Below are 25,142 nucleotides of genomic sequence, written 5' to 3'. Positions count from 1 at the left end.
CAAGAATTAGAGTAGGTGATGAATGTTCGAATCCAAAGTTGTTAAGCCTTTTTTAGTATTGGGTTCCAGGAAGTTTGCATCCCCAAAACTACACATAAAATGTAAAATAACCCTTTTTTTGCAGCAGAGGTGATCAAAAAGCTACATATACACAATAAGAATTGCACATACACCTGTAACATAAGAGAAAACCCAAATACTTTTATTCTTTTAAAGCGCCATATAATACCTATTGCATTTATCAGACTTTGAGGTTATACAAATAAATCAGCTGTTAATGATACAAATAAATTAGCTGTTAATGATACCGCATATTTCTGACGTTACAGTGTCATTACCGTCCACGTATTATCCAGCTTGGGACCAGCTGAACCAGCCACAGGAGATTATGGTGATGACTGGAGAGTTCACTCACCGCCAGGCAGAGCTCAGGCATCTTTAAAAGAACAGTAACAACAAAAAATCCTGAAAATTACTGAAGAACGGATCTAGTAGGCATTTTCTTTATTTGTAAAGGAGTACACATTACTCCCTAGAAACATACACAATATAAATGTTAAAAGGAATTGGGCTATAAGAGATGGTGTGCATGAAGATATTTCTGCATTGCACCTGTAATTAAGTCTGATAAATACTATTTTACAGTCAGGTGTTGACATCAGACTGCTTTTTATGACATTTTATCAGCTTAGTGCAATCGATTCTTCATTCTTTCAGAAAGCCAGTTTTAAACATACAGCTACTTTAGTAAATATAAGATAAAGTTCAATACAGCAGTCCCTTTCCAGAAGTGGACAAGGGAGCACGTCATGTAAAAATCCTCTCAATATACCCAACTACCTCCCAAATCTCTCACAAATCCAAAGCTCCAAATTTGTTCATATTACATTTTCAAGCAGTATTTTTATGATATGTCAAGAAAAAAAATGAAAACTTCAAACCAGATGTTTCTTGAAAATTAAGTTGCAGTTTCATAAATCTAGTATTAGACAGTTATTTAAGTTACCTTCGTATCCCAGTCTTTTATACTTATCAGAAGCTTTATGAAAAGGCACTGAAAATCTATCAAAGGAATTTGTTTTAACTGTTTCTCCAAGCTTATTTTAAATAGCAATAGAAGCAGCAGCAATATTTCTTGATCAGTATATCCACCTTGAATTACTGTTGTACAGAAACCTAGAAACTTTAAAAGAAATAAAAACATTAAAATCTGAAATTGGTTTAGCTTATTTTAAATTATGACGAGAACTTAAGTTTTCCACCCTCACATTAAAATGTACGTCAGATGATATATTGTTCTTGCAAAAATTGTGTACCAACAGCTCCCAGTAACTGCACTTTATTTTTCCTTTTTACATCTCTTGGAGGCTTATCTTTTGAGCCATGGCAATCGTCCCTGGACATTACAGGAGCAGGAACAACCTTTTGCCACTGCACAGATAATCCTCATCTAACCAAAAGACTGACAGACTTTATAAATACACAAGCAATACTCAAAACATAAATGAAGAGATTTTTCCCCACCCAAGTCTTATCAAATAGGCTACTTACAATATGGGATGTGTCTGTAAATGAGAACACAAATTAATAGAGTGTGTATTCTGTCTCCAGCGGAGGTGCTCCAAGTGCTTCCTCTTGAACAAAGTGTTTTTATAGTTAAAAATCTCTAAAGAAATCATGTTAGGAGGATTCAAATACTTCTACAAGGAACTCTGAAATCAGCTAGAGTCAGTATCTTTACCATACAACCTTTAATCACAGAGAACTAGCCTGTGATGTGAGCTGCACACATTCAGCCTGTGGTCTCATGGGGCACGGTGCCTGATCTAAGAGCTCAGCTCCACAGAAGGAGTTGGTCCCAGTTCCACCTGCCTCCCATGACCTCCCACTTCATTCACGCTGTCCTGCCCAGGGACTGACCGCTTACTCCAGGAGCTGCACCAACGCCGATGGGGCACAAAACGTACCCCCCAGCATCAGCTCCCCTTCCCGAAATGGAACACGGAAATGGATGGTTTGTACTACATGAGGGAGCAAAGACTTTTGATAAAGTGCTACAGCTGGAAAAGAGGCAGCAGAACTGTGCAGTTGTGAGTGAAGCCAACAGAAGCCAGGAAGAAAGGAAACTCTGAAGTTGGCAACAAGCCTGCAATAATCCCTGCTGAATGTGCAACTGAAACCCCAGGATAGCATCTACTCACAAAGCATGCCCAGGACTGGATTAAGACATCAAGATTTTTGCTAAAAAAAAAAAAAAAAAAAAGGAAAGCAACAAAACACCCCACCAGCTTCCCCCCAAAAAACAAACAAACAAACAAAAATTAAAAAACCCTGCAAATCCCCCTCCCACACTAACTGGAGTTAGTTCTCACCTTAATCACATTAATTAAATTGTTTTCTGGTAGACTGGAGAAGGCTGGACTGGCAGAGGTTAGGTCTCCGCTTGGCTGTTGTTCACTCACTGTTTCTTGCATCTGACTTCTAATAAAAGAGACACTAATCTGAACAATAAATCACAATTTCAAAGCCCACAAAGGCTTATTTGCATCAAACTGAAGAAAAAAAAACTTGGCATGTTTCAAAATGCCTTCAAATCCAAAAGATCCTCAGTTACAGAACACAAACATCCGTCTTTCTTACAACCAACTACCTACAATTCTACCCAGCTATTTAGGCAATAACGCTTGTAAACCTCCATTAGGAATGTGCAGGACAATGGACAATGCTCTGGTTTTACAAATCCTTACCTGGCAGGCATTGTTTAATGTTCTGGTTTACTTACTCTTAATAAGACCTGAGCTGAGAATTTAAAGAAGAGTATGGCTTGATGGAAGGGAGGGGAAATAAAGGAGAAACTTCTGATTCTACATTTTAAACACAAGACTTGCTTTCACAGGATCTAAGCAATAAATATCAAAAGGAAGACACTTACAAAATATCACACTCGTTAAAGTTGGGCTGAAGATGCTGCAATGGAAAGAGAGATCTAAACGCAACACCCATATTGACAAAAACAGTTGACACATCAGCTAGTGAAGGAATCCATGGCTTAGACTGTTCATCACTGATGGAAGCTATAAGTAAAAGACAGGGAATGGATTAGTTTTAAATTTAGTTATCAGCATTAGCTCCTTCTAAAGGAAATAAATAGGCTCAGTGGTCTGCATCAATTCTACTAGCTACCAGAAGATTTGGTGCATTGAATGATATGCTTATTTTCAGAACCATGAGGGGAAAAAAAACTAGCCTAACACAGTATTTTACGCTAGAGAAACATCTTGCCTATGTAACAGGTGAATGACTTTAAAGTTCCACCCATTTTCCCTCATAGCTCTCTTTCATCACAAGCAGCAGAATAACCAAGCAGGCAATATTTACTTTTCAGAGAATACATAAATCACTGTTCTGTGTAGATACAGGTGAGAGGGCATTACAATAGGGACTGAAGTATAGCTAAATGAGATTTGAAAACGTGTAAGGTTTCTAGAAGAGAAGTGCTAAACAGATGGAATTCACCTATTTGATAGAAATGAACAGTGCTCATTACAAGAAGGGCTGGTTTGCATCTGAAAGTCTGAAAACTATAGAGGATTCTCTATAGGACAGTAAACTAGCAAGGTAACATGAAACTAGATGCAGTGTTTTCCACTAGAATTCTGAATTGGGTCAAATTCATGTTTTAGAGCTAAGTTTGTAAGAAGAAAACAAATATAATGGAAGGTAACTCTCAGGACACTGCAGGTTCAGATCTCAATGTTCAATTCAGTAAAAATCGGCAACAAAAAAAGCTGCATCCTTAGTTAAACACTGGAACGGAATGTCTCAGAATGGTTTAAAGACCCCACATTTGTCGATTTTAAAGTGGTTAGGCAACTTCCCAGGAGCAACTGTAGCCTGTTTGATCCTGCCCCAAGGTCAGAGATCTGCTGGGATCTCTCCCAGCCTTAATTCTTTGAATGCTCATCGATCAGCTTGAACTGTTCATTCAGAATCAAGCTTAAGGCCAGCAAAGCACAAAATAAAGGCAGCTACATTCCCTCTCATATCAGCTCACAATCTGATGTCAAACAAGATGCAAAAAACGGAGGACAATTTGGACAGACCTGAGCAAGTACTTCAAGAGAACCACATTAATTTAAGCCTGCCCTGTCAACATCATTAATTAGTGACTTATGATGGATCTGAATAAAAGGAAGACATGGAGACCATACAAAGGAACTTGTACTAGAGAAGTATTTGGGAGAACAGATGAAGGAAGGCAAAACACGTAAGTCACAAGTGCGCTGAAGCAGATCCTTGAAAGTGGTTTTGTGCAGGTGTACGATTCTTTTCACTTTTGCCATTTATCTGCAAAGTAAACTATGCAGTGCTACATACTGGGCATGACTATGTGAAAAACCTCTTATAGCCCTTAAGCTATGAAATGAATGTCTGCATTTTCCAAAGTAAAAGTTGAAAATGAGAGTAAACTTTCGAGCAGACTGGGCTCCTCTTCAGGTCAATTCTACTTGTGCAATAACATAAGTGAGTATAAAAGGCTCTGTACCAGATGCACCGCTTTGCAAATACATGCCAGGACATGCCACGGTACAGCTTGCACACACCCAGTGAAGACCAGCTCCTAGCAGTTGTGCATTAGGTCAGTAACAGAAGAACCTAAAATCATGCCAGAATCTCAGAATGGAGCCAGTGCCTTTTACTTCCTCCCCATACCTTTCTATACTTCACAGAAGGGAAATGCCTTCATTCAAATGGTCACTTTTCCATCTTTCAAATACTCACCATTTTTTAGTGTTATCTCCATCAATCTGTCTAAAATCTGGGTGGAAACACAATAATCAGGATGAACAGACATCATCTGTGGAGAGAAGTTACATGTCAAACACTAAGTTGCACGATGGCATAACTTTCCTTTTATTTAAAAAAAAAAATTACACAAACCAAATCCAATTCTTATGTAAAATAAGAAACTGGAGGAGAGGGGAAAAAAAAAAATCCCAAAGCCTCTAAAACAAGATACACCAAGAACAGAATACTGTGAACATGAATTATTTCGAGTAGTGCACAGATTATACGAATACTTTAAAATCAATTATTTGCAGTATCAGAATGCTGTAACCTCATATTGAATTTGTTGGTTCTCAAGAAGGTACTGAGGGTTAAGAGAACGGAAACTATCATGTCTCCCTTTGGAACACATTTGCATCCGTGATCAAACTGAACTCCTTGATCAGGAGTGGGGGTAATAAACAGTTAACTACAACCTCTTCCACTCACGGGCAAGTTGAACATAGGCAATGCTAAACCGAAACAATCAATTCTTTGTTTTTCAAAGAACTTTTAACTACAAAAATATGACTATGAAGTACAGTTCAGGTTTCCTGGAGTACTTCATTAGCCCAGCAAAAACCCCTTGGTTTCCTGCTCTGCAAGTGAGGTGAATTGGCTCACGCTTCCTCCTTATCAGAGGAACACCAGGGCTGGCAGAAAGGCTAAAGGGCAATTTTTTACTGGCTGGAGGGAAGGACATGGAAGAGCAAAATGTCTCTCTTCTGGCAAAAGCAGAAAGCCATTTAACAGATGAAGGCTGCAATTTCACAGACGGTCCAGCTTTCTTTTTTGTTTCAGGCACAGGTATAGCATGGTAAATGGTAACAGAATGGAGACTAAAGAAGGGCATTTTTGTGAGTAACAGAACAATGTCAGTTTCTGAGGATTTAAACAGGGACACAGACATCTAGAAAGCAGACAGCCATCACACTTTGAGAATGGCTCCAGACTTTTTCCTGAGGCATAACGCACATTGACTTTTTCCAATGAAAATTATCTGATAATGCAGGTATCTCTGATAATTTAGAAGGTGATATATGCAGAAATGGTACTCTTCCGTGCTACAGCAAGTTTGGGTTTTTAATTTGTATAAGGGTGGAAGGAAATAAGATTAACATAATAGTGTGATTTGACCCACACTATTACATCCTGAAATCTCTTCTTACTTAGCATGTACTGCGCCCTTTTCAAATGCAGTAACATGTATGAAGATGGACAGGGATGCGTGGCTCTGAAGTCACTCAGAAAGTGTGAAGAAAAAGCTATGCCTACTGTTTTACCTCTAGTGACAATCAAAGTATTTCAGACTGGAGAACAAATCAGAACCCAGAAAGAAAGATTTTTAGATTTAGAAATTGTTAACCTAATGCGACAGGTTCACCAACTTGTTCTGATTATTCCTGATACAACTGGCTTCCATGAAGAATATTATACCTGAAGAGAGTATAACTGCACAAATAATACAGTCTTACCTGGAAAAGCCACTTTAGAATTGGTATGGGACACAAGATACAACTGTAAGCAGAACTTAGAAAACCATTAATAGCTAAAGAAAGCTGCTGTGCTACACCAGAACTGCAAGACAAAGATGGGGGTGGGGAAAGAGGAGAAAAATCAATTAGTGGTTGAATCAGCACTTTCACAAAAGCACAAGAACTTCCCCGCTCTTCAGATCATCATCAACAGCAAAGATCTGAACATCCAAAACAGATTTCTTTCTTATGCTTTTACCTATATGAAATACTACAGTAATTAAACCTTATTTGTTATCTAGAACTACTATATTTTTCTCCATAATGTCATACGGTATAACTTGGAAACATTTGTATTCTTAGAGAATAATAGCTTCAAACAAGCATTGATTTACACTACTGTACTATGAATCATTATGCGTGTCTACACAGACAGGCTGCTATGCTCAGTGAGGCCAGTGAATAAGATTGTTTACTGTCCAATGACCTGTACCGACACTTCTAGAAGAAAAAAAATGAAAAACTTGGTTGGAAATGTTTAAAATAATCTTTTACATAAAGAGTCTGGAGGCAAACTAAAGCAATTACAATTAAACCTTACTGTGTAAACTTGTGAGGTGCAAAAAAGTAGCTGTTGGAAGAACAGAAAAGATGTCTTTTTTATTATAGAATTATTTTAGCTTCAGTCTTCTTTAGAAAGTCAGGTACATCAGAAGCAGCTGAATTAATGATATCCAGTTTCCCACATACCCTTCTTTAGTCTCCTCTCTCTTCAGTGTTGACTAAAACAGGCAGCTCTGTTGAGAGATCTGTGTCCTAAGTTCTCCATGTACCCCCTACCTCTCTGACTGAGCAAGTGGCTAGGAGGAGATCCATGTGCGAACTGGACAACCAGTATGTGGTGGCTGTGTCAACTGCACTGAATGCATAAGCAATTAAATCATAACTGCCTTCTGCAAGGGATGATTTGTTTAATCCTCATTCCTCCAGTCACTGATTTACAAGATACTTTTGAAGCTTATATCATTGTCATCTTCAAAACATTAATAAAGAAGCCTGAAGCCAAAGGATTATATCACAAACATCACTTCCTCAAGAGACAGGGAGAAGCCACCCTCCTCTTCACACCCGCAAGAGCACATAGACATGTACACAAAAATTCTTTAAGATTAAATGAATTCTCTCAGTTTTGCTCATGCAAGTTTGGAATAAAATGCCAACTGAAATAACCAGAATTTTTCAGGATTTGCACTTGTGGTATTAGGCAAGAATTTGTCCAGCTATTTGTAGCCTGACAGACTCATAAACACAGAATACAAATCCCTACGAGTTACAGAACAGTTGTGTATATACACACAGACACACTGCAAGCTCAGTGACTGAATCTAACAGATGCCAGAAATCATGACTTTCTGCAATTCCCATTAAGTGGAGCCCTAAGTCCCAGGCCCATAGAGGACAAAAACACGTAAAAGCCTTTCAGCAGACACAATGCAACATTAGCAGGTCACAAATCAGTTCACCACAAAGGTCCTTCTGTCTTAGGATGGTTAAGTTTTTTTCATTATAACATTTCACTTCTGCATTTATCTTCCACAAACTGGCCAGGTTATCGAAAATAGCCCACCACAGTTGAAATAAGGAAAAGGCCAGAAAACCTTTTTTTTCCTTATGTCTCATTTAAGATGGTTTGTATGTTTTTTCCCCCCAAGAACTCCAGAAGAGGAAAGAAGGAAGCTTCAAGTAACAATTAACTGTTCTGTAAAGCTAACCTAAGAAGGAAAATTCCAGGGAAAGAGAGTCAGTCTTGCTTACTTAGTAAGACCAAACTCATTTGCATGCAGATCTTATCTGATAAACTGCTAACACTGAAGTACAAGTAAACACAGAGTGAAGAGGATATTCTCACCCAAGAAGGAGCTTTTCTATAGGATTTTGAGGGATGAAATGAAAATTCCTCAAGTCAAGGTTATGTTGATTGAAGACTTTCCCAGAGCTTGATAAATCAAATATATCTTCTCCAGGGTGGCAGTCAGGTATGGCACGAGTTACTACTGAAAATCTCTTTATAAATGCCCTGTAAAATTCGAAATTGCTTTTATGAATTTAAACACTGAGAGTCTATTTGCTGGTTGAGGCAGTTATTTTCAGATGATGAACACATCAGCCTCATGTGAAAGATGAATCATTAAAATACAGTAATGTCCAGAAAAATCCACCCAATCCCAAAAGACAATAAAAATGGTTCACATTAAACATAAACAAAAACTGATGAAAGGAGAGAGTTAGAAAAAAGGCTAGAAAAGTGAAGAACTAGATTTAATAGATTTTGGAGTTGGAAGGACCTGTGCTCTTCCGAGAGATCTTCATCTCCACTGGCATTCTCCTCATCATCCCCAGCTGCAGAATCAGTTTCCCTTCCTTCTATGTCTTCCTGCAACAGCTTTTCTAGTTCATCAACCCTGAAATAACAGCAGCAGCAGAATGTACGATCACCACTTAGTACTTACAACAGAAGACAACAAATTATAAACTCTGAATGTGAACCCAGGAGGCAGTAGCCAATTACGCATGGCAAAAGTATGCAAGACATCACATCTGTGCAAAATCCAAGCATCTTGCTATTCCAAGATAGAAAGTAGAGGTTTCCCAAGGCCTAATAAATTTCCAACAGTACATTTGATCACTAGTATGTCAGAGACAAATACACTCAATCAGCTTCTGACAGAATTTGTTGTAATTGAACAAAACTTTCAATCTTCTGGATGCATTTCTAAATTTAAACATTTAAATGTCAGACTAGTATTTTACAGTATTTTATTTGTTAAATAGTTATAGGAGCATTCACTAGTCCATAGTCAGTCAGCCCATAGTTACTAGGGTCAGAGCCTGTAATAAAAACAGTTAATCACACATATATACTCATCACCACCATTTGCCATTAGTACATATCCCACATTACACTTTCTACCCCAAAGACCTCTTGCAAGAACATTCATTAATTCTGTTCACTGAACTGTGTAACTGCTCAGATATAACTTTGGAAACCAAAACTGAGCTACAAACGCCTTTGAAGAAACTAGAACAGTCCGTCTACATAAGTACTTCTATTTCATGCCTGACCAGCAGCTGCTAGCTGGCTCAGTGACCTACAGTGAAGGCATCAGTAAATTTAGCCCAGCTCTTAAGGGGTAGACAGATGTATCATAAATCACTCATTATTGCTTGGAAGGAGCCTGTCATTCAGCTTTTACAGTTAAGCCACACTTGTAGGTCCTGTCAGGTGTATGTTGGTGGCATCAGCAGCAAAGCTTAGCTTGCTGCTACCCAAACTCCATCAGTTGCAGGGAGACAAAGTAAATCTAAGCTTCTACAACTCCATCCCAAATTTTTCAAAGTAGCTTTAAGAAACAAACCTTTTCGATTCTTCTTTCTCCTTCAAAAGATGTTCTAAGCTGTTCACATATGACACCTGGCTAACAACAGGAGTCTTAGAAAGCTGTAAATGAAACAGTGAGAAATTAAAAAAAAAACCCACAAGCTATCAATTAATTCAGTTAGACAACAAACATAACCATAATAGAAACCTCTTTCAATGATATTTTACCACAGTATAAAACCTCAAAGGAGATCCTGAAAAACAGGACAATTAACGGTTCAGGTCCCTTGACAATTTTAAATAACGGTCACATCTCCCTCAGAGACTAATTTAGAAATAACTGTGCTTCACAATGGATCTGAACAGCAAAGCAAGTCACTGCTTCTCTCCCTGGGGCTGACCTCCAGCTAACCTTCACAAGGAGCATCGCCATCAGAGGCCTTTAACCTCACAGCTTTATTATTATCATCCACTGAGACACAGGGCATCCCCATTTTTGTGTGACACAAGAAACCCCCAAAATGATTCAGTACCTCTGTGTTAACTTAATAGAGTCATAGAATAGAATTTTTGGAGTCCCTAGAAGGCAAAGCACCAGGATTTGCTAAATCACTTCTAAAACCATCAGACAAACAAAGCTTCCAATCAAGATCCTAATACAAATCCAAATTAAGAAGGTAACAAACAGAATTAAAAAACCAAAACCACACACAAAGAAAGTCTAAACTGCCAGCCAAATTAGCTTGTTTTTCAGTAGCCAGTGTTTATTCACCTAGTAGCAGACAACACAGATTTGAAATCTTTTATGGCCATGATTCATTTCTCTGGACAGGCAGTGCCCTTCTGACACCACCTTAAATTACAAGCCTCTTACTAGTGACAAAGCTTCTTCCTATGAGCTCCTTTATTTTAGGAGAACACAATTCAATAAGTGTACCCTCTCATTAGGGACTGTCTATTACATTCTTAAACTAACTCTGTTACCTTTGGGTAATGTCCACCCAACTAAAAAGTGAGTTAACTCAGCATTAATTTTTATTATTCAGACGTATCTTTCAAGTAACAAGCAGCATGTCTTTGTGTGGGAAATCTTGTGGGAAAGCTGAAGGTCTCTTACCTTATTTTACATCTGGTTAATATGCCTAAAATGACTTTTGAACTGAGGAATCCAGACTTCACTCCAATGTGCACATATGCCCCTTCTTACAAGGCAAAATAAGTTTGCTAATGTATGAAAAAAAAGTCAGAAATTTTGGGACAGTTCTTAAGTGTTTTGTCTTACTTGGCCGTTAATTATGCAGAAATAGGATAGGCCAAATGTTGTGGTCACATACATGTTCCACAAACATTTGATCAAGGCTGCATCTGTTTATCAGTATTAACTGCTAATTACATAGACGTATGTAACCACGTACGTCTGATCTGCAACGTGCTTGCATAATGCATTGTAAGGACAGATAAAATAATTATGGCTGTTCCACATCTGCCTGTGGAGAGAGAAACCTCAGTCAACAAATAAACTATTTCAGAGACTTAAAAACTTGAGGAGAGGAGGATGAGTGTATTTATACAGGTATTCTGCTGGTTTCTGCTGTAGAAAATTGTAGTGGGTTGACCCCAGCCAGCAGCTTAGCTCAACACAGCTTCTTCATCTCCCCACCCAGTAGTTCAGCGGAGTGATTAAAAAGAGCAAAAGCAAGAAAACTCAAGATAAAGACAGTTTAATAAGCAAAGGAAGTGGGGGGTGAGAGGGAAAAGACAAAGTGATGCAAAGGCAATCAGCACCTCCCACAAACAGGATGCCCAGCTAGACTTCTGAGTAATGGCTACATGGCAGACTGACTCCCCCTGCTTGGTTTTGATTGCTGAGCATGACACTATGTGACAAGGAATATATATATATATATGTATGTATGTATGTATGTATATGTATATCCCTTTGGTCACCTGGAGTCAGTTGCCCAGGCTGTGTCCCCTCCCAGCTTCTTCTCCACTCCAGCCTACTTGCTCTGGGAACAGAGTGGGGAGAATAGAAAGTTGATGTTGTGCAAGTACCGCTCCCCAATTGCCAGGAGACTGTTCTCTTGTCAACAAGATTTTTGTTCAAAATACACAGCACCATACAGCCGTTATGAAGACTAACTCCATCCCAGCCAGATCCAGTACAAAATCTTTATTTAAATGCAGCCATTTCCAACCCGTATCAACTTTGTCAGGAACACCAGCCTAAGTCCTACTGCAGGACTTTCCTAATTAAATCATTATTTTCAAATAAAACTTAAAAATCACTACTTATTTAACAGCTGTTATTGAACAAATAGGCTAGCTTTTAAAAACACAGATCTATTCATCATAATATCCTGTAAACTAGGATTTAAACACTTCTTCATCCATCCCTTGTGAACAGAGGAAGTAACTTAGCTTTTTCTAAAATACTTCAAATTTCCATGGAATTAGTACATCACACTTAAAGATCAAGAACTTGTACACAGATTTCTGACAATCATAGACTGTGACAAGGACATACAACAAGTCTAGCACACAGATCTCTCAATGTCTAGATCAATTTCCTCTAGTTAACTTCAACTCAAAAATCTTACCTGATCAGGAAAATGAAAACATTAGATCCCACATATCTTCTAAATGTAACCTCCTGCCTTTTTCTTTAGGGGGAAAAAGCAAAAACAGAACTCCTAAAAAACACCGAAAAGCATACAACTAATGCAATCCGGCTGCACAAATCATTTTTCAGCCATTCCAAGGGCAAGCACAGTAACGAGCGCACTCTTCCTCCAACTACATTGCACTGTACAGCATAAGACCCTTAAGCTGAGTAAGCAGTTTTGCAGGCAAAAACTTGAGTTTTCATGCATTACGAACGAAAAAAAATCATAAGAAAATACAACATAACAAAGCTGATGCAAAGCCTTTTTTTTTAGCCACTTACATGAAGCTTCAGTAATGGAGTCATGGTGTCCTGAGAAAAACTGTCAAGATAAGACTCTTCCAGGGCTCCTGCCTGTGGCTTGGGACTTGAGGAGAGAATATCTTGCAGTGGCATGAATACTTCTTGGTCATCATCGTCATCATCATCTAGAGCACATTCCAAACTCTCATCTTCACTATCAAAACTGGTTTTTGATGCTCCATTCAATTTGGACTTGTCTGTACAGGTGTTTTCAACTTTTAACTCTCCTAAGAGTTGTGAAGATATATGGCCCCTGTCCACATGTCTTTCTTTAAAAGACAACGAACAAGGAACACTTTTACCAGTCTCTTCTGAGAATGCAAGTTTCCCAGAACCTTCCGCTGAACAAGAATCAGAAGCATTCTCTGAAGTCCCGTCTTTTGTTTTTGAAAACCTGTTGCTGGATTGAATACTGTGAGCTTTATCGTGTGTAGATCTTTCTGGTGTTTTGCCATCTTGCTCCTTCTTAGCATCCAATACCTGAGATAAGCCACCATTCTGGAGATGAGATTCCACACCTTTTGTTTGTGTTAAGTGATGGAGAGAAGGCAACACAGTAGTTTTTTCCTGAGAAAAAGTAAGGGACTTTTCCAAGAAAAAGCATGAGTTAGCCACCTGCAATTGATTCTCTTTGGTATCCACAACAGAAATGTGGTTATTTTTATCAGGACTGTGTGCAGAATATGAAGATAACAAACCTACAGAGGAACAATTATTTTTCTCATTTTCATTGCTCGAGTTAAGGTATTCCTCCGGAAGAGTAGAATCATGTCCAGGTAGGGCAGCACCCTCCATTAGCTGCAGAACATCACCACAAGTAGACTTTAAAAAGATATTTTTTACAAATTCAGACCTCCTATTTTTGCAATTTGCAGATGACCTACTAAAAGCAGGGTCATTCAAACTTGATACTTCAGATTGATTTGAACTGTCTGCATCCAAACTCATGGCAGTGTGTTCTCTTTTCCCAGGAAAGTCTATTTGTTTGGATCGCCCAGAAGATACCTCAGATGAAAGGCAGCAAGACGAAACAGACTGGCTCCTCCACATACCAGGAGTCATTCCGGATGACATTCTCAGTGCATTTGGAGAAGATGCCTCGTGTTTTGAAACCTGCTTTGGCTTTGGTTGAGATGGGTCATCTGTGAAGTGTTTAAGAAAAAAGTAAGCCACTGTTACTATAACAACTTACCCTTTAAAAAAACCAACTTCTGGTTTTAAGTCAACTATGGCTGAATTTTTTTATCAGAAACTACAGTACTTCCCTTCTTTCTGAACACAGTGGATAGCAATTAAGACTTAGCCAATACTGTACTGTTATGTTATTATTGTAACTCAGAAATTAAATTAAATCCTTTTATTTTAAAACATCTCAATCACCACTGTGGAACAGTCTTTCTGTACAATAGAATCAGTTGGTCTTTGGAAGCAGACAATAGCCCAGTGGAGGTATGGGACTGGAAGAAATTTTCTGCAATTACATATATGGTGACCAATAACGAATATTATGAAAAGTATTGTGGACATACTGCAATAATTTTAATGGTGCTCAATAAAAAGCATTCAGAATATGAAGAAAGCTGTTTTCAGGCTATGGTTTTACTGAATCAAAGCCCACCATCGTTTTCTGCTTCTTGCCTGAAGCTGCCATCAGCACCTGAACACTTCACGGCAACGTACTTCATGGAGCTGATGTGGCTGAGAACTTCCCAACTTGATTTTCAGCCAAATCAGCCAAGCACTGGCCAAGTCCCAGTGCTAGAAGAGGCAAAAACTGAAGCACGGCAGCAGAATCTGATCAGTTTACACAGCCATGGACCCACAACATGGGAATACTCGCCTGGTTTTGGGTTTCCTCTGTCCTCCCCTATTTTTTTTTTTTTTAAACTCATCCTACTGACCTAGCTCAAGATTTTTTCCTGTGAGCTTCTTATATATGAGTTCTACTTACTGTAGAACAAAATCACGTGGTTAAAAGGGACAAAAAGCAACAAGAATACCAGCTAAATTTCAGTGTTCAGTTCAACTATAATGGTTTTTCTGGACTAAGCTGAAAGGCAAAATTCATTAATGACCACTTCAAGAAAAATAAAGCCATTAGAAAGAAACACTAAGTGATGAACCTGATCATTTAAATAATATCATATTATCAGCACTGCTTCTACCTGAGGCAGTCTCCCTTGAACTGGAACGTGATATTTTTCTTAAAGGATATCCATTTCCCTAAAATTAAGACAGAAGGGATAAAGTTAATTGCATACTTTCTAAAACCAGGATGTTGATGTCTTGAGCCAAGTGTTGAATCCAGCATAGACTAATTTCCACACACCCCCAGAAATACGCTAATATATTTCATTTCGAAACATAAAACACAGCTGTAAAGATCTCAACAAAAGGACTCTCCATAACCTGAATTTTAGATCCTCTCTTCAGTTTGGCCTCCAGTTCTAAATCTCTCCACTTTGAGGGCCATTATCTACTTGTGTCCCTGGGCTATATGGTGACATAGCCCAGCTGGCTTTCCTCAAACAAGTCATGAGGAACTTAAATAACAAAATAACAGAAAGCATAGACAAGCAAACACAGAGGGAGGGGTGCTAAGGAGAAAAGGAAACATGAGCTAAACAATCTTTTTTGTTCCTTTTATAGCACAATAAGGAGGCACACATAATAATCTTCCTTGCAAGTAACCACCAACCTTCTAAAGGATTTTCTTGGTTGATAAAAAAATTAATATAATTCAATCTGTAATAAAATAGTACATAATAGGACCACTCCCACATCTATCTAAATACTATGGCTTAAGTTCATAAATTTGAGTTGCTAATAACTGCAACTTCTAACTAGCAGAAACTTACCAGGCTGTTCCCTACACTACACTGTCAAAAAACACAAAGTTATAAGACACTTAAGAAAATAAAAACATTTTATCTACAAAATAATACTTAAAGTTATAATTTTCATTGCATTTTCATGCTTGCATCTAACTCAGAATATCTCCTTTGCTTTTAAACCAGGATTTATCATTTGTCGTAAAATAGTTAAGAATCCGCTTACCCAAGCATGACCTAAGGTTTACAAAGGAGTAGCAAAAGAACAAACTTTTGTTACATCTGAAAAAGGCAGCACTAAGCCTCTCATCCTACATTGAAAAAACAAAACAAAAAAACCCACACAAACACATGCACAATGCATCACTGATTTCCACCTTTAACAGCCCTTTTACACACACCTGATGTGATACACTTGTCCCTGAGAACACCCTTACAGAATGTGGCTGCGATTCTTTCATTCCATGTTTCTTCCCCTTCCTTTCTCTGCGCAGAGCTTCCAATGGCAACCTCAATTCAGAGACAGCTGGAGGGCAGGGCCGCTTCATGGGAAGCCCTGGTTTCTGGCACAGAGACACGTTGTTCACAGCACCGTTACTTCTAGCCCAGGCTTTGCGAGTATCAGCTTCTGATGATGAAACCCAATTGTCAGAGTCTGAACTACTGTCTTCTAGATCCACATAGTCAGCTTTCTGTTCCCAACTATTTCCACAAGACAGTGGTGTTCTTGTTACACCCAGACACTTTTCATTTCTTCCCTGCTCTGACTTGGCAGTTTTATCCGTTTTGGCCAAGATAGAGCTGTGAGACCCTGCATTAATAAGGATTTTTTCAATCACACCTTCAGGGTCAGGGTATGATGAGCATGGTGCCTTGTATGCTCTGCCATTCTCTAAAATGTTTACACTGTCCTTTTTACCCTTAAGTCCTCTCTGAAAAGCATCTATCACAGGACTTGTGTTTGGTGTTTGGTCTGGCATCTTTTTTCTTCTGTCCTTCTTTGGAGAAGATATTTTATTTTCAAAATGTTCAGCACATAAAACCGACAGTCCAATTCCTGCATCTTTTACATTTCCTCTGTCTGGTGAGCACAACACAGTTCTGTCTTTATGGCCAAGGTCAGAAAGAAAAGACAAATTGTTCACAATCACATTATTGGAAAAAAACCCCAAGTCTTATTGGACTGTATTACTTGATATTTTATCTCTCACATGCAATCCAAAATTAATCATTTCATTTTCCTAGTGCCATGCGATTTATTTCATACCAAAGAATTGCATGATCTGTTGCACAGCTTCAGTTCTTATAAATAATCTAGCCTAAGCATGAGACAATAACTTGAAATAATAATTACATCACTATTTAAAGAAATTAATTTTAATAGTAAATCAATGTTTTCAGTTACAGTATTAGAAAATGTTTAAATGTACACATTTTGACATATTTAGTAAGCATTATATAGCTGCTCAAATTTGGAATGAGATTGGACTATAACTCTGCACATTTCTATAACTAAAACACATATAAATATCTTCCATTTAAAAACCATATATTTACCTTGGTTTAAAACTGGTTTGAAGAACTCTGTAATGGTCTTGTTTCTGAAGAGAAAACATAACTTCATCATTTTAAAAGAATAATACCTAAATGGCCATACAGTGAATGTTGATAAAATTAAAATGCTGTCATTTATTTCTACAGATTTTTTTTTTAATGCAAGCAGCTCCTATTTCTGATAGCTCTTTCTTATAGATTAGAGAAAGCACCATCATCCTCATCACTTTCTAGCCTCCCCTCTGCCTGACTAATGAAGCCAACCTGTCAGTTTCCTCAAACCGTTTCCTTTATCATCCTAGTAAGTCTTAACCACCCTTCCAGCTTAAACTAAGCTTTTTTAACTGGGACTGACCTCACCTGTAGCCAGTGTTCCACATGAGACCTCACCAGTACCTTATGTGATGGTGTTAACAACCTCCCCATCTCCACTGCCAGCACTTTGAGCTGGTAAGTCCTACCATAATTTTTTTCTAAGGGTTATAGTGGGAAGCGGCTGGCCTTATCAATACCATCAATGACCAAACCCTCTCCAATGCATTATTAGTTGCAATCAAGTCCAGCCACACAGTTCTATCTGCAAGTTGCAAAGTTCAACTAATCCCATAACTTTCTTGTTGTCCAAACCCCTTTGTGCACCACTGTGTGTGGGTGGTTTGTTGGGGGGTTTTTTGTGTGGTTTGTTTGTTTGTTTTGTTTTATTTCTCTATTTTTTCCCTCCCTACACACATCTGGCACCAGGCTGGAATGCAAACTCCTATTATCAGACTTCTTGGCAGGAACCTGTACCAGCACTGCCCCTTAACAAGACACACGTGTCAGCGCCATCCCTCCCAGCACACATTACGGGCACCTTTGGCTTCCAACAGAAACTGCAGTCTACAACCATCTTACTTTTACACATACACATCAAGATTATTAATAGCTTTAAATCAGAGGTATTTTCTCTGTTCTTGCATCCCAAGCCATTTCTCCATGAGAGAATGATGAGAGGGTGGTATCGGCTCTGTGGGCAAACTGCCTGGAAGGTGCTGCCTTATGGATGGAAAGGTTCTTGTATCCTAGGAGCTTTAGTACTGAATATCACACTAACTGGCAAAAATCAAAACCCATTGGGCTCATGGTTAAGAAGCTATGTGACATGTACCAAATGAGTCATAAATGCCATAGTTGAGTGACTCACCAGATTTCACTTTTGTAAGAGGGTTTTTACCTTCGCTTAGAGTAAGTGAATTAGAGAAAACATTAGTCAATATCTCAGCCACCACAGAAAGCATAGAGAACCAAACTATAGATGCTCACTTAGCCATACAAGAAGTTACCAGCTTATCACAAGTAGTTATGCAAAACAGGATGGCTCTAGATCTACTTTTAGAGCTTTACAAGGAGTATGCACAGTCATTAATACTAGCTGTTGTGCATACATAAACCAGAGTGGAAGAGTCCCTACCGACATACACCAAATATGGCAGCAAACACAAATTTTGCACAAAGTTAACCTAGATGACACCACCTGGGGATTTGAGGAAATTTAGAAGACAGTAACTTCATGGCTACCAAATTTAAATTGGCTAAAAGGTCTATTTGCAATCACGACACACATTATTGTAGTTTGCATTCTAGCCTGCCTTACAATTCACTGTTTTAGGTGGTGCAGTAATATCTGTTTCCAACTCCAATATAGAAATTATAGAAACTAATAATTACAAGACATGTTCTATAAGAACAAGTCTCAAGAAAATGAGGGATTTGGTAAGAGAAATGAAAATCTTTTAGAAACTCCTAGCCATAATGTAGCAAGACTAGGCATAATGTAACAGAAACCTTACAGAGAAACAGTAGCTCTATAGAGACTGGACCTGAGGCAAAGCAGGATGCCCGTGGCTTGCAAGCTGGGAAAGTGGAATGTTCCACTAAACGAAAAAAGAGCTACATGACTTTTGCTGAGTAGCAGCACAAAATGACAATATGCATGCTCAAGAAATTAGGTCAAGAAGCTGACACCAGGGGGGCACCAGGCTGTGAAGACACCAGGGACCACTAGAGACCCCTGATGAAGACTCTCAAATACCAAAGATGGACTGCTGGCAAGGGGCAGAGTTATGGAAATAATTTCTGTTTAATGCATTAATTAAGCAGTAGAAACAAATGATGCAATAGGTATATCTAATAAATACCAAGAAGTGCGAATCACACACGTTTGATTAGAGGAGCAATTCTCCAAGCACCCAGTGCACTGTAATAAAAGTGCCTGCTTTTTAACACTTTAAAATCAGTGTTACACGGTCTTTTTGCCGACTTTTTGGTATCAAGAATGTCACTTCTAAAAATGGGCATATTGCCTGAGTCATGTACATTTGATCATTAAAATACATCAAGAACCAGGAACTTGCTGTTTTCAACTTCTCCCATGTAGCAAGGAAGTTTACTAACAACTTCAAGGCTATACTTACGGCTGTTTTGAAAGTTTCTCTTCAAGTTCCAACTAGATATTGGTGTAAGAAAACAAGCATAATACAGATTCGTTTAAACCTTCTTCCACTTTTGTAATTTTTGTGTGTCTTCCAAAACAAAGCTGTATCATTACTGTCTGTGTAACAGTGTTTACAAAGGCAAAACTTATTTATTCCAGATTCTAAGCTAACATATTCAAGCACACACACACGACTGTGCTTTCGCAGACTCAATAACTGGTTTTGAAGTTCAGGCCAGAAGAATCCACCACTCACTTGTTCAAACTCAACTTGGATTTAATTTGGAATTTTTCCGTAAGCTTGTTACTTTCACTTTCAAATTTTCTAACATGGCTTCTGCATTTTTGGCACCTACAGAAACACAAAAAGCTGCTTATAATGCATTGATACTTCTTTAATAAGGCTACTGGCAAGCAGTGACGTTTGAGAACACTGTAATTCAATAAAAAAACACCTGTACTCAGAATACATGAGCGCATAAAACCATCATTTTGGCAGAAAAACTATTTGTCTGCACTACTTGCCTCTAACCTGTTCCACATTAATTTCACGTAGGCCAAAATACACCCATACTTCCCAACAGGATCCCCGAATTTCAGTTCAAGAGAAGAATCAAAAGGCTAAATTGCAGGTTTATTAGCTGTTATTGCTGTTGCTGATGGATTTGTCTTTCTGCCCTGCACCACCTCCCACTCTGACGCCCTGACCTCACCTTCTCACAGCAGGGCTCTCTCCACCTTGCATTCCTCAGTGTTTCCCTGTGACCGCTCTCAAAACCACCCAGTACCCACAGCTTCCTGCACTGCGCATCATTCCAAAACCCTTCTGTTTTCCTAACTAAGCAACTGTACTTCTTCCTTCCACGTTAAAGCCCCATCTGCAATACCAACCACTGTGGCAGCCCAAATCTCATCTTCACTTACCTCTCAGGTTTCTCTCTACACTTAAATCTTGAAGGCAAACCAAACCCAAAGCCTTCTGCTACCTTCTTCCTTCTTCCCGCAGCCACCGAGTTCAAATAACTGCTTATGTCCTTCCCACATCCACTATTTCATTGTTGTATCTTTTTGTTGTCTTTTATTCTAAGCGCAGCAGCCTTGTAACATAATTATACAAAGCCTTGTATAACATAACTGAGAGACTAGAGGCACTACCACTAAAAAGGAAAAGGCTTTTTTTTTTTTTTAAATGGGATAGAAGTTCAACTGGAGTAGAAAGTGATTTGTCTTAGACTATTTGTTTTAAAGTGCTTATGCACTGGTATTTTCTACTTTGCATTCTACTGCTTTTTTAGAAGTGCAAGGGATAGGAACTGTCCCACTAAAATAGAATAATAACTTCTCAAGTGCTGTATTGTATCTCAGACACAGAAGTGTACTAGAAGCTTCAAAGCATGTGAAACAGTACAAGGAGGAACATGAGCAAGTACTGGGCTTTCTAACCTGCTTTTCATATACATGGAAGTACAAAAAGAGCATGTGACTTTTTAGGCGAACAGCACCATAACTATTCAAAGCCTATCCACAGGACAATTTCCACTATTGTTTTAAGAAGAGGTCAAATAATCAGCCCTAAAAGAATGAAGAACTCATTAGTTCAATGATAATTACTGGTACAATGATAATTACTGGTTTTCACTCCTTTACCTGACACGAAAGTCATTGTTTAATGTACCTTTGTCAACAACTACATAGCCCTGGTTAACACTTTTCATCAAAACACATAAATTCAGCAAAACATATTTATCCCTGCTAAAAATGATTCCATCATTTCTTGGCAAAATCTCATCCTGAGACACCAGGGAGACCACTAAAAAACCCAGATAAGAAAAGGCAAAATCCATGAATACATGATCTCACTTGACAAAGAAGAAAGCTACGCAGTCAGAAGATGCACTTAACAGACCTTTCAGGTCTTTCAAAATTAAGGGCACAACGTGCACGAATGAGGGAGGAAATTCTTTCACTTATTTAAAAATATAAACCCTTGAATAGTCTTCAAAAGTAATTAGTGTTTACAGCCATATCAGTGCTTATCTCTGATTGGATAAAAACTGTACTTTCAAAAAATCTGTGCTGGGAGCACTAACAATAGATCAGAGAAGGCAAAGCCACACAACATAGGAATAAACTACCAAATGTAACTGCATCTTTGATGCAATGGAGCATCTTGAAAAGCACTGCAGAAATAACAAAACAAAAAAGTCACACATAAAACCTCAGAATGTTCTTTTAGATGACCACAGCGAAACCGAAATACAAAATGGTTTCACTTTCTCGGGCAAGAAGCAACACGGAATCAAAACTGAACTTTTACCTTCCCCCTTTCACTCAAATGTCAAAGCTATCGAAAGAGAGGATGGGCAGCAATGAACAAAGCAAGGTGCTGCTGTCCCTGACCGCCGCTGCCTTCCTTGGAGACCGTGTCCTCCAGCACCAGTCACAGCTGGGACAGGCTTGAGAGCTCGATCAACGAGGACTGGATTTCTCTCTTTAGAGCCGAACTCCCGAAGCCTCCCAAGCTCTGCAGGTGGCCGTGCCGACAAACACCGAGACACGAGATGGGAGAGCATTTGGATGGACTTATCTATTTTGAATGATGTGTTCTAGACGCCGGTCAGCGCTCGGCCAGACATCTCCAGTTTCCGTGTATCCTGTCAGGAGCCTTTCACCCCACACCAGCCGTCAGCACCACACAGACACGGCCCAGCGCCTCAGGGCGGGACTTCCAGCGATGGGAGTAGGATGAGGAGGGCAGCGGTCGCTCCTCGCGGCTGGCACGCCGCCGTGCTCCCTGACAGCCTCACACCCCCACCTGCCAAGCCCGGCCGGGGCCGCAAGGCCGGAGCGGGGAGCGGCCCCGCCAGGCTCCCACCGCCGAACACCCGCGGAGCGGCCCCGAACCCGCGACCTCCCCTCCACCTGCGCGCGGGCCCGGCGCGCTGCACGCCGGGAGCCGCCCGCCGGAGGCGCCCCCTGCCGGAGGCGCGGTGCACGCCGGGAACCGAGAGGCGCCCCGCGGGGCGGGCTCGGTGCATCGCGGCGGCCCCAGCCACCTCCCACGCGGCCGCCCGCCCCTTAGCCGCCCTCCGCCCGTACCTGAAGTCTTGGGCCGCCTCTCTGGTCGCGGCCGCCGGCGTAAAATGGCGCTGGAACCCCGTGACGGGCGGACCTAGGGACGGCACGCCCACGCCGAGCGGCCGGGTCATGGTGCGGGTTGCCCAGCTGACCCCACGAGGCGGAGGGGGTGGAGGGGACCGGGGAGACCGGCCGCTCCCGGCACCATAGCAAAGATCGGCGGCCCGAACGACCCTCGCCTCCGGGGGCTGCGGGCGGGCGGGGACTGGATAGTGGGGTTTTTTTTGAAGCTCGGTCGCTGATTGGTTGATCGGCCGAAGTAGTAGCGCCTCCCATTGGCTCTTTACCGCCGGGGGCGGGACGAGTAGACGGAGCGCGTTTATGATTGGCTGCGAAGAGAGCGGGAGGTGGGGGCGTCCTTCCGCGGCCGAAGGAGGAAGGGCTGTTTGGCGCCTTGGTCTCGTGCCACTCACCCCCTCCCATTCCCGCTCTCTGATTGGACCGCGCGGGGCGGGCCCCACCCTCCTGCCCGCCGGGGGCGCTCACAGGAGGCGGCCAGGGAGCTGCTGGCCGCGGGGTCGAGGCTGCCTCTGTGAGAAAGCCCGGGCTGCCTGTGTGCCTGTGACGAAGTCGCAGCTGTTGCAGGCGAAAACCCAAACAGCGGGCAGCCTTGTGCCTCCCCAGCCCGCTGTGCAAGTGTCACTCTCTACCTTCCTTTACACAGCCCTCCCCATTAAAACGCATCCTTCGTGTGACTGCCCCATGTGCTGCACTGCCGCATGCCAAACGTTTCGGCCCAGGGTCAAAAACCTGGACTAGACAACCTGAAGAACCAGATTTGCAATCTTGGAGAACCCTACTGCTGTTACCTGTAACGTTCTGTGCAAATTCACATAATTGGCCTCTATAAAAATTAACGCTATCAGAATGTCTCCACACCACCTGCTTTAACAGTTAAAAGCAAGCACTGCCCAGATACACGCTAATCCCTGTCCCCCATCTGCAGAAATAAGAGGTGACATGAACAGAGCTTTCCTCATCACAATAGTGCCCCGAAGGTCATCTGGGGCAGTTTGTGGTGAAATCAGCTTTGGTTCTGTGTATTTTGCACTTTTTCTAAGAGTGGAGGTGACCCGGGCCACTCTTTTTCTAATAATTTTCTTGGATCCTTAAACACCAGGGAACAAAACTCACCCAAATGGAGCGACCCATCTCATGTCTCTTTGTGCACCCTGCCTGAGGGAGGCCGGCCCAGGGAAAGTCTGCAAAGCAGAGGTAACAGTAATGGAAAACCAAAATAAAAACAGCAAGCTGTTTTTTGAGCATGTAAAATATCTCATTCTGCCAGGTACCACACACTCCAACCCTCCCCACTTTGTCTTGCTCCATCTCTCAAGGTCTGTTTTTCAAAAGCTTTCATCCGTGTAGCTTACGGTGTCTTAAACCCCACCTCACAAGAGTAAAACATTGGCTGCCATTACATCATGTACTTGGTTCCTTTCTTCCTTTAATCCACCCTACACCCGTTCTGTCTGCAGCCAGGAGCTCTCTGCCCCCGGGGACCGTCCCTGACTGGGACCTTTGTAAGAAACCTCCCAGGACGGGATCCAACTGTTTGACAACACGCTTCAAGACCCACCCAACACAACGGCACAACCAATCCATGTTTATGCTTGGTGTGATTTTCTTGAGCAACAAATAAAGAACACTTGGGCTTGCTGTAGTATAGATTTGCTTGAAAAGACAATAGCGTGTGTTTGAATTACTGCCTAAGAAAGCGTTAAAGGTTCACACCCCGTGTTAGCCAAGAATTCCAGAAATATTTTTATATCACCTTGAAGGAAGAGATGAAGTTGAAATAATATAAACATTTGCTTTACTTTTCCCTTTAGTACTTTAACCTTGCAAAATTGCAATAAAGGCATTTTTACAGCTATATGACCTGGAGATGTAAACAGTTACAAAACACAACAAAGGAGTCAGATACAGAACGCATTGGTAGATTTGCAGGAAACACGGAGACACCAAACAGCTTCTACAGAAAGTCTGATTCAAGCATTATTGATGGCAAGGTGAAGCTGTTTCTCTTAAGGAGCAGACAGCAAGAACACAAAAAACAATAATTACCTAAGTAATAACATGTAACAATAACTTGTAATAATCTGCTTATGATGAGTGAAATTCAGAAACCACAGAAGGCGGGGTGTTGTGGTACTGAGGACAGTGGGGGAAGTAACAAAAAATGTGCAACAGCTGCAATTGTATCAGATTTTTATTTGTTAGTTCTTCCTATCACACAGTCTGAACACCCACAAATAACAAGAAACTTTGAAAAAGTACAAATCTAGGAAACTTGATAAGTTTTTACAAGTAGAATCTGGGGTATTATGCAAGTAATTATTTGCTATTTATTTCATCTCTTCCTTAATCGCTTTCCAGAATGACTCACGCTTTTATTTTCAAGCAAAAGCAGGAAGCAACTCAGAATGTGGAGGTTTTAAACAGTATCTACAGGGAAATAGGTTGCCCACAGTGCAGCTACATCATGTTGAAGAAC

General features: G+C 40.5%; 1 protein-coding gene across 2 annotated transcripts in view; it reads right to left on the bottom strand.

Annotated features, from left to right (window-relative positions):
• The window catches only part of SLF2 (SMC5-SMC6 complex localization factor 2), a 31,668-nt gene extending 8,869 nt beyond the window's left edge, over positions 1-22,799 (bottom strand). Inside the window, exons 1-14 of one of the 2 annotated variants that reach the window (XM_065639143.1) lie at positions 22,607-22,799; positions 17,038-17,081; positions 15,882-16,585; positions 14,815-14,872; positions 12,629-13,791; positions 9,719-9,801; positions 8,648-8,764; positions 8,212-8,379; positions 6,303-6,405; positions 4,783-4,858; positions 2,933-3,074; positions 2,373-2,481; positions 1,007-1,183; positions 339-436 (exon numbers count right to left, since the gene is read on the bottom strand). In XM_065639143.1, the coding sequence (XP_065495215.1) occupies positions 339-436; positions 1,007-1,183; positions 2,373-2,481; positions 2,933-3,074; positions 4,783-4,858; positions 6,303-6,405; positions 8,212-8,379; positions 8,648-8,764; positions 9,719-9,801; positions 12,629-13,791; positions 14,815-14,872; positions 15,882-16,585; positions 17,038-17,081; positions 22,607-22,716 (3,152 nt within the window). In that variant the 5' untranslated portion in view covers positions 22,717-22,799. The remainder of the gene's footprint in view (positions 1-338; positions 437-1,006; positions 1,184-2,372; positions 2,482-2,932; positions 3,075-4,782; positions 4,859-6,302; positions 6,406-8,211; positions 8,380-8,647; positions 8,765-9,718; positions 9,802-12,628; positions 13,792-14,814; positions 14,873-15,881; positions 16,586-17,037; positions 17,082-22,606) is intronic. The other variant, XM_065639144.1, reaches the window with a different exon arrangement.
• Between the last annotated feature and the right edge of the window lie 2,343 nt (positions 22,800-25,142).

Source organism: Caloenas nicobarica, chromosome 7 (assembly GCF_036013445.1).
Source record: "Caloenas nicobarica isolate bCalNic1 chromosome 7, bCalNic1.hap1, whole genome shotgun sequence".
Classification (NCBI taxonomy): Eukaryota; Metazoa; Chordata; class Aves; order Columbiformes; family Columbidae; genus Caloenas; species Caloenas nicobarica.
This window is presented reverse-complemented; position numbering and strand designations above follow the sequence as displayed.